At 37.9% G+C, this 10,418-nt stretch overlaps 1 protein-coding gene across 2 annotated transcripts; it reads left to right on the top strand.

Moving 5' to 3' along the window:
• The first annotated feature begins 314 nt into the window (after window positions 1-314).
• Window positions 315-10,037, top strand: LOC133308745 (DNA replication complex GINS protein PSF3-like). 2 transcript variants are annotated; one of them, XM_061509430.1, is made up of 7 exons: window positions 315-457; window positions 2,938-3,037; window positions 3,274-3,342; window positions 3,460-3,560; window positions 8,320-8,412; window positions 9,226-9,365; window positions 9,525-10,037. In XM_061509430.1, the coding sequence occupies exons 2-7, from the start codon at window positions 2,993-2,995 to the stop codon at window positions 9,632-9,634; spliced, it is 558 nt and encodes a 185-aa protein (XP_061365414.1). In that variant the 5' UTR covers window positions 315-457; window positions 2,938-2,992; the 3' UTR covers window positions 9,635-10,037. The 2 variants fall into 2 exon arrangements, with proteins under 2 accessions (XP_061365414.1, XP_061365413.1); XM_061509429.1 differs by having other exon boundaries at window positions 315-453; window positions 9,525-10,035.
• Window positions 10,038-10,418: the final 381 nt, after the last annotated feature.

Genomic DNA, 10,418 nt, shown 5'->3' on the forward strand with positions numbered 1-10,418 from the left:
GGCGCATCGAAATCGGATCTGGATCCTCTCATGTGAAAATTTATCATATCATGTGAGAAATCATAACCATACAAAGGTAAATCAATGGTAATGGTAAGTGGTAACAAAGGAGGATGGAGAAAAAATGTTGAAATAAGTAGTTATAAAATCATAACCGTTGATTTATCTTTGTATAATTGTGATATTCTCGAATGATCATGATCCATTTCCATCGAAATCCCATATTTGCCCTGTATTTAGCGTTCGGACATTTATATCAAAGGGGTATATAATGAACTTCAAACGCGAAACCTATCTCCCTCGACTTCGCGTTCTCTCATTTTCTCACTTCGAACAACAAGAAAGCCAGAAACTCACTCTCAACCCTCAGCTTCCGGCGGTTTATCGGCGAATTTCCGGCGACCCAGCGACAGCAACCACTTCCAGCGAAATTTTCTTCTTCCAGTAGAAAGGGTTGGCATGTTCTGCTTTCTTCAATTAATTTTTTTTTTTTTTTTTTGATAGTTTGCTTTCTTCAATTATTAATTGCTCTGAAATTATGCACTTATATTTATTGGTAGATATAGCCCTCTAAATCCAATGCTTATTAGATAATGATGGCACCTCTGAAAATGACCATTGGCACGTTCCTAATTTAAGAAAATAGATGCTCATTGAAGGTTTATTCTTGAGAGGCTAAGTCCTTATAGATTCTGTGATAGCAACCATCTACGCATACTTAGGTTACTCCAGCTACTCTAAAGCAGCTTTTAAATTTTAATGTTCAAGTACAGGGGACCAAGGAGTCGTAGGAAATGAAAGGCTATATGGAATTGTAATACTATGTTAGCTGCAATTCGGGGTATTTAGATGGAGCCTAATGCCAATATTTATTAAGAAATCTTTGCCTCTTATCTTGAATAGGGGGATTTAATTAATATCAAACAGATTTAATTATCTTGGTTGCGAGGTTGAAGCAGTGGTAAAGCTATGCTCCTTTGTGACTGAAATGTTATGGGTTTGAATTCAGGAAACAGTTTCTTTGCAAATATGCAAGGGTAAGACTGCGTACAAGGATTGTTCTCACCCCAACCTTTGTTAGTCGGGGTTTAATGTGGAGTGATTTTTGGATTTAATTATCCTATTTGAGGTTTAATCTCAAGTATGATTGTATAAATGCTCTACTTATGTTCCTTGAATCCTTGTTTGGATCGTCGGTGATAATAAATTTAATTATGAATGAATATTTTTATTTTTGAGCATTTATATGTGTAGTATGTCTCTGTAATAGGTTCATGCATACGACTTCGCTGTTGTGCTATACCGCTATAGTGTCGTTTGATTACTATGATCATTATGTATTGGCAACATTTATCAGAATGAAGATCTATAAAAGTTTTAGGCTTACCAGAGTTCGTATTAATGAAAGTGCATTGGCAACATTTATCAGAATGAAGCTCTATAAAACAGGGAAACAAGAAACCTGCATTTGTAATTAATATGTCTACCTGTTGCTTCAATGTAGCTAAACTTTTGGTATCCATTGGAGATTGTGGAGACTTCAATTGACTGGAAAATTCCAATTAGACCACACAATATAATCTGTCACATACTTAACATCAAATATGTCAAAACTAAGGTACAAATTCAATTTTTGGAATGTTCTTCAGGTAGTGTTCAATTAATAGATCACTAAGTCCAGTTAGTAATATCAAAAGCAACTCTTTCTTAACGAAATACATGAGAAATTGAGAATTACTAGATCCAATTTTCATTCCCCCTCCCTATATGGACACTGGGCCATTTTACTTGTTACTGCATACATTGTCAGCATCTTTTGTCAAGGTTTATTTTAAATGTATTTTTCCATGCTCTTACACCTCATCACAATATTTAATTATTTTGCTAACAATAGCCAAACTATTTGCTAGATTCTATTTGACAAGTCAATTTCTAGTATGTGCCTTAGTAACTTGGATTTTATATAAATATAATTGGTGTCGTAGTCACAGTACTGAACTTAATGAATGCAACTTATTTTCTTGCATAGTTCCTGTTAAGTAGATTTAGGTATGCAGTTACAGAATTTTTCTTTTTCCGCTAATTGATAAATGATGTCTATAGTCTAGATAGCATGTAGCAGTATGTTCCAATTATGTATTTGTCGGCTTCTATTATGCGACTAGCTTCTTGGATAATACAATATTTATTCCACGGGTATATTTTCAGATCACGACTTCTTGTTGAAATGATGTTAATACTTGTGCTGAATTGCAAATGTTCTACTTTATTGGGTTTGGATGTTTCTGTCTTGAGTCACTGCTGAGCATAAGTTATTCAGGTTTTCTTAATCTTAACACAGTAATAGTAACTTGGTATTCTCTTGACTCTATTTGTGCTTTCTTGTTTGACTGTTAAATTTTATATTTGCAGCAAGTATACATGTACTTGTGCTATTTCTTTATTTTATTTTTTGAAAAAAATCCTTTTTTTTAAAATATCTCTATTTTAGAAAAACTAGTGGGCTGACCTATAGGGTGACTAAGAATGGTCTATACTTTTGGCTTTATGGCCCTAACTCACGTGAGGTAGGGCTTGGTGGGGTGGACTGGACCATATTGACAGCCGTACATGCAAGTTTTCAAATTGAAGAGAAGATTTTGGTCAACTTAAATTTTTGCTGCCTCATAGCTATTTTTCTCCAGAATGGAGGGCTGCTGATAGCAACAAGTTCTGTGATTTTGCATTTCATTGTAATGGAACTGCAACAATAGATGCTGTTGTGGAAGGTCTCATTGATAAAACTTTGTTTTTATTTAATATTAGAGCTGGCGAATGAAGTTCTTGAAGCTTCTCATTGATTTTTGTTGTCTTGTTTATTAGTTCAAGAAGAAAGATGTTTAAATATATTTATAAATGTAATGACATGGTTCTAGCTCAAAGTATCTTTATTTGCAGTTTGCTCTTTCGATGAGTTGAAAGAAAGTGCAAGAGCCGCAAGCTGGAGGATTGGATGGCAAAGTACTATGACATTGATGATATTATCACGGAGGAAGAGGTAGTCTTCAGACTCTTAATTTGTTTCCAATTGATATATGTCAGATTCAATAAGGGATGCTAGTTTAGAGATATTTGATTTTTGTAAACAAGGGAAATGTTTTGCTACATTAGTTAGCCTTAAGATGCTATGTGGCTAGTTTATAACAGAATTGACTCATTGTGTAAACAATGAGGATATGGAATGCAACCTAATTTCTTATCCTAATACTACGATTTGTTATGTTATGATCACAGATTGTGTCAGTTATGTTTCAGAAGGCAGCATCTGGAGTGGGAATAGATCCCAGTTCTGAGACGGACTTTGTAAGAGTCGTTGACACAATTTATGTATTTCAAAAGGAAAGAATTGCTTGCAGTAGCACCAGAGGTGCTTGGTGGAACTTTATGATTTGACCTCACTTTAGAATGTTTGATTTTCAGATTGAAGCAGGCTCAAAAGTTGAACTGCCTTTTTGGCTTGCTCGTGAGTTACAGTTGAGACAAGCAGTATCAGTCAATGTTCCTTCTTGTTTCAATCAAAAGTAATAATCATTTTATGTTTTTTTGCAACTTATAAGCACATTCCATTATATAATATAGCATTTCATGACATTGAGGAAACACTTTTTAAGTAGACTTCTATTTTTGTTACCCCTAGAATGCTTTTGCAGACCTTTCTTGTTAACTCCTGTTTCTAGAGCTTTAACTGGATTTGGAGTCAAAGTCTTTTCTTTAACCTTATTTTTCAGATACATTTAAATTAATTTCTCTTAAGTGCATGGTGTTGTGGAAATATGGAAAGCAACCAATTATTCAATAATCAATTTGCATGGCTTTCATGGAAGTTCTAAAAACTAAAAAGTGGCATATGCATGCAAATCTGCATTGGCATTTGTTAGAATAGTTGTAAAAATAGTTCATTATATATATAGTCCCACATCGTATGAGCTCAACCTATTAGGTCTTTTAGTCTCTTTAAATAGAGAGCTCTTGTACATTGTAATACACTATGATTATTCAATATACAATTATTCTTTAATCTCAAGTTGGTATCATAGCTTTTTAGCTCTGGGGATCCGCTTCCGCTAAAACCCTAAGCCCACTGCTTAGGTGTTCTCTTCTACTTTGCCGTGCATTCTTCCGGCGAGTTTTTTCTCTAAGCCGTGTGTCTCTCCGGCTTGTTTCTTCAACTGTCAGAACCACTTCCCGCCGCCAACAACCACTGCTCGTCACTGTTCAGGCCACCGGAGCACTGTTTCGGCGAGGTTTTAGCCCAGACTACCTGCGATCAGGACCGTCTCATCCCGGCGACCAGTTCTGTGGTGGTCCGACCACCGTCGCGTCAGCCACGCGCCTCCACGCACCGTTCTTCTCCTCTGCGCGTGGTGCTCACGCGCCACCTTCAACCGGCGCGTGTGCACTGTTCCGGTGGAGTTTTCCGGCCGTTCTTGGACAGAACTTCTCGTCTTCTTCTCCTCTTTCCGGATCTGTGCTTGGTTCTTTGTGGGTCTCACTTTAGACGCGTGGTTCTCCTTGATTGGATATCGTTTGCCTTCGTTTACGGCTTTTATATTCTGTCTTTAAATGGCAGCAGCGTCCCCTGATCTCTCGGAGGTTAACTCTCCTTGTCCTCTTGTCAAAACTTCCTCAGGAATCATCTCTACTAATATTGGGCCCATTACATCTTCCAAACTGAAGGATTCTATCTCTCTTGCTGCGAATATAGCTCAGTCAGACAATGCATCATTTGGTTCTGTTTCTCTCTCACTTGCGGACTATGCTGCACTCCAAACTCTTCTCAAGAAGGCTTCTCCTCAGTCTCAACCATATACTGGTAATCCCGTTGCTTGTGTTTCTCATTCTACATCACTTGGCACTTGGATATTTGACTCAGGTGCTACCGATCATCTCTGTGGTAATACGGAACTCTTTACATCTCTTACTTATTCTGATCATTTACCTTCTTTTACCCTTGCGGATGGAACCAAAGCCCCAGTTCGTGGGATTGGACAAGCTCGTCCAACCTCTACCTTAGCCTTGACATCTGTTTATTACATTCCTGGCATCCCTTATAACTTAATTTCTATTAGTAAGTTGATCCACTCCCTCACTTGCACCATTACTTTCTCTAACCATTCTGTTTCTGTGCAGGATCCGGGTACGGGGAAAATGATTGGAGTGGGTCGTGAGTCACAGGGGCTTTACTATCTGGATGTGCCTCGTCCTTCAGTGGCACTCTCTCTCACAGAATCTCCACAACTTATCCACAGTCGCCTCGGTCATCCAAGTCTTTCAAAGTTGCAGAAAATGGTTCCTCTTTTATCCGGTCTTCAGTCTTTAGATTGTGTGTCATGTCAACAAGGGAAGCGTACACGTTCCTCTTTTGCCAGTCGAGTCAATAAACGAGCTGATGCCCCTTTCTCTCTTGTTCATTCAGATATCTGGGGTCCAAGTCGTACCTTGTCTGTTTTAGGTTTTCGGTATTTCGTTACCTTTATTGATGATTTTTTCCGTTGCACTTGGGTCTATTTAATGAAAATCGTTCTGAGTTATTTTCCATTTATAAAAAGTTTTATATTGAGATTCATACTCAATTTGGTGTTTCTATTCGTATTCTACGTAGTGATAATGCTAAGGAATATGTTTCTATTGATTTTTCTAATTTCTTGGCCACACAAGGTACTTTACATCAAACTACTTGTCCTCACACTCCACAACAAAATGGGGTGGCTGAACGTAAAAACAGACATCTCATTGAAACTGCACGTACCCTTCTTCTTCATATGCAGGTTCCCCTTCACTTCTGGGCATATGTTGTACTCATCTCTTGTTTTCTCATCAATCGCATGCCCTCATCTGTGCTCAACAATGATATTCCTCATAACCTATTGCTTCCAGATGTTCCTCTTTATCCTAACTCCACATGTCTTTGGTTGTACTTGTTTTGTTCATGATCTCACTCCTGGTAAGGATAAGTTAACATCCAAAGCCTTTCAGTGTATCTTTCTTGGTTATTCTCGTCTTCAAAAGGGTTATCGTTGTTATTCTCCCGATCTTAAGCGTTACTTAGTTTCCGCTGATGTCACTTTTCTTGATCAACAACCCTTTAATTCTATCCCATCTCAGTTGTCACAGGTTGATCATGTTCTTCCTGTCCCTTTTCTTGACTTGTCTTTTCCAGCTGCAGGTGCTTCTATTCCAGATGAGCAACATATTGCTTCTATACCTGAGGACCGTCCACTTCTCACCTATCAGCGTCGCAAAACTGTGCCTCCTGTCGACTCGACTCTTGCTGACTCATCGCCCACTGCTGTTGCTTCTTCCCCTCCGGATCCTTCACCAGAGGCTCTTCCCATTGCTCAAAGAAAAGGTACACGTACTACTCGTAACCCTTATCCTCTTTATACTTTTTTGAGCTATGACCGTCTTTCTTCACCTCATTTCACCTTTGTTTCTAGTCTTTCTTCTATTTCTATTCCTAAGACCGCAGGTGAAGCACTTTCCCATCCAGGGTGGCGCCAAGCGATGCTTGATGAGATGACTGCACTTCATTCCAATGGCACTTGAGACCTTGTTTCTGTTCCTCCAGAGAAGTCTACAGTTGGTTGTCGCTGGGTGTTTACTGTGAAAGTTGGACCTGATGGCCATGTTGATCGACTCAAGGCCCGCCTAGTTGCATAGGGTTTTACTCAAATATTCGGCCTTGATTATAGCGATACATTCTCTCCGGTCGCTAAGATGGCGTCAGTTCGCCTATTTCTTGCTCTTGCTGCTATTCGTCACTGGCCACTCCTTCAACTTGACATCAAAAATGCCTTTCTTCATGGTGATTTACAAGAAGAAGTTTATATGGAGCAACCACCGGGTTTTGTTGCTCAGGGGGAGTCTGGGAAGGTGTGTCGTCTTCGCAAATCCTTATATGGTCTCAAGCAGTCTCCTCGGGCATGGTTCAGTCGCTTCAGTTCTGTTGTTCAGGAGTTTGGCTTAATTCGCAGTAAAGTTGACCACTCTGTGTTTTATAGGATCACATCTCCTGATAAGTGCATCTATTTGTTAGTCTATGTTGATGACATCATCCTCACCGGGAGTGATCAAGCTGGAATTCGTCAGTTAAAACAGTATTTATTCAGTCAATTTCAGACAAAGGACCTCAGGAAGCTGCGTTACTTCTTGGGAATTGAGGTAGCACAATCTAGACAGGGCATTTCTATCTGTCAAAGGAAGTATGCCTTGGATATCCTAGAAGAGACTGGTATGTTGGCGTGTAAGCCAGTTGACACACCCATGGATCCTACTATCAAATTACTACCCGGACAAGGAGAACCATTATCTGATCCTGGACGTTATCGGAGGTTGATTGGGAAGCTCAATTATCTCACTGTGACTAGGCCAGACATTTCTTTTGCTGTTAGTGTCGCTAGTCAGTTTCTTGATTCTCCGTGTGATTCTCATTGGGATGCTGCTGTTAGGATCCTTCGTTACATCAAAGGAGCACCAGGGAAAGGTTTATTATATTCAGATCAGGGAAATACAGAAATTTGTGGTTATTCAGATGCCGATTGGGCAGGATCACCCTCGGATAGGCGCTCTACTTCAGGCTATTGTGTTTTCTTTGGAGGAAACCTGATTTCTTGGAAAAGTAAGAAACAAACTGTTGTTGCCCGATCTAGTGCAGAGGCCGAGTATCGTGCAATGGGAGTTGCTACCTGCGAGCTAATCTGATTAAAGCAGTTGATTCGGGAGCTCCATCTTTGTGAACAGAAGAAACCCATGTCTCTCATTTGTGACAATCAAGCTGCACTACATATATCCTCTAATCCTGTATTTCATGAGAGAACCAAACATATAGAGATCGATTGTCATTTCATTCGAGAAAAAATTCAGTTAGGAGAAATCAAAACGGAATTTGTCAACTCCAATGATCAACTCGCGGATGTCTTCACTAAAGCTCTTAGGGGTCCTCGGGTTGAATATATTTGTGGCAAGCTGGACGCTTACAATATATATGCTCCAGCTTGAGGGGGAGTGTTAGAATAGTTGTAAAAATAGTTCATTATATATATAGTCCCACATCGTATGAGCTCAACCTATTAGGTCTTTTAGTCTCTTTAAATAGAGAGCTCTTGTACATTGTAATACACTATGATTATTCAATATACAATTATTCTTTAATCTCAAGTGCATTCACACCCATATGTACTGGAAGAATATTGATAGATTGATGGTGTTATAATTTGATACTTAATATTTAAGTTAAAGTGTTAATTTTTTTATCTTATAGTTGGTGCTTCTTGATTTCAGAACAAGGTTAGAGATCCAAGCTGATTCTGCATATGTAGATTTGAGGTCCAGATGTCCATTCTTTTATGAATTTGGTTGCAAGATAGCACCTATGTAAGTCTCGCTTATGCCTGTATTTTCTTGCTTACATCATCTTAAAGAGGTGTTTATTTATTTTTGGCTTTAACTTTACTCATTTATTTTAATATATATTCTTGCTTAGTTTTGTCTTGGAAGATAGTATATGGCTGTCACATGTCATCATCCTTCTTATCTAGAATGAGCCACGGAATCTGAAAATTTTGTTATTGCAGAGTACTTACAGGCTCATAGCATCTCATTCAAATCCTTATCACCAAAAATTCCACTATTAGTTAAGACAATCAAATGAAAAAAGTAGGATGACAAAAAAAATAAAAAAATTACCGACTGCCTTTGCACGAGTCTTCCTTCAAAAAGTTTGGCAACTTGTTCTGTTAGCAATCTGATCTCCCCCTCCTCCTTTCTTTTGTCCAATATTCTGCTCCACCCTTGTGGCACCAGCATACCTAGAGAAATGAAAATTTCCCATTTGATCCAAACTTAAGGTAATAAACAATGCTTAACAATAACATAGATAATTCTTAGTTTAGCTAAACATTAGAGTTGGAATTTATTGTATTTTGACTGTTAAGATTAACTCCAGAAGCGGCATTTGTCTGGTATAATACACAACAAACGTGAATATAAATAGAGAGAAGTGCATATTTGTTTTTTTTTTTTTTTTTTAAATTATATCAATTCGAAGTCTTCAAATGATGTTTTATATCATTTTTCTGATGAATTATTTTATATCATTTTAGTTACAGTATGATTGAAATATCTTATACCATGTACAAACTACTTCTGAATTTATTAATTTGATCATTTATTTTTCATTTATGACAGAGTTGCCGATAGAACCATCGGGTTTCTGTTGTTGTCTGCATTTCAGAGTAGGTATAAGGAAGTCCTCACTAAGGCACATAGTTCAGCATTTGCTGCTGGTTCCAAATTCTGGACTATTCTGACAAAAGAGGAGATCAATTGTGAGACTTGTTCCACTTGCTATTTGAAGCATGCTTTTTTTGTTTTTTTGGATACATGAAACATGCCTTTAACATTTATTTATGCGGTCTCATCTTTTTCCCCTCTCATGCACGGGGAGATGTTCAATTAATTCTTGTTTGGTGTAATGCTTTTTGTAGTGTATGAGACAGCTCAATCCGCAATGGCATCCTTCAAGAAATGGCGAATGGGGGGACCCATGTTTCAGATAGCTTCTGTTCTGAGAAGAAAGAGAAAATCAAATGAATAGTTGCTTTCTAACCTTACATTTGTTTAGGGCAATTGATTTGGACCTGCAAATTGCAAGATGCGTTGAAAAATGGACAAAAAACGTTAAATTACTTATGATATCCTTGTAAAATCAATACAATGTGTTGTAATTTTAAATTGCTTGCGTAAGGTTATGAACACGAGAATTTATTATTAGTATTATTATTGGTTGAGAAACGGGGCTAACAGCCCAAAACCTAATATTTTCAAGCAGCTTGATTCCAAGTACTGGGTGTTGTCTACCTTTGGTCCTACGTGTCGTTCTTCCCTTATAGGCCTGTTGCAGAGAATTGCCAAGTCCAGTCAGGGAGTATTGCATTCGAGGAACAGTATATGCGTGATTATTAGCATGTGACTGGTGTATCATTATCATTAGTAGGGTTCGATCTCTGGCTGTGTGTATGAAAAAAGCTTTGTTGGGAAATATTTATTCACTTAATATGATCTCCTATCTCGAAATGATTAGTCTTTGGCTGCTGGTTAGATGATATTTTGGGAAACCAAAAAAAAGAAAAAAAGAAAATTCCTATATTCTTATATATACTTGGAGGTTATTCACAAAAATTTTCACCATTAGAATCTACTCACTACGTTAGTCTTATTGTAAGGCTCACATAATTAAATGATTGAGATCATTCCGGAGGGAGGGAGCATATAATAACTTTCTAACACTACGATATAATCAGCTAACTAAACTTTTCCATTTGATTTTCTGGACCAGTATACGGAATAACAGCAGCAATAGTGTATTTAATTACAAGACG

This window comes from Gastrolobium bilobum, unplaced genomic scaffold (genome assembly GCF_033153095.1).
Source record: "Gastrolobium bilobum isolate Gb01-03AN ecotype WA unplaced genomic scaffold, APGP_CSIRO_Gbil_v1 utg1978, whole genome shotgun sequence".
Taxonomy (NCBI): domain Eukaryota; kingdom Viridiplantae; phylum Streptophyta; class Magnoliopsida; order Fabales; family Fabaceae; genus Gastrolobium; species Gastrolobium bilobum.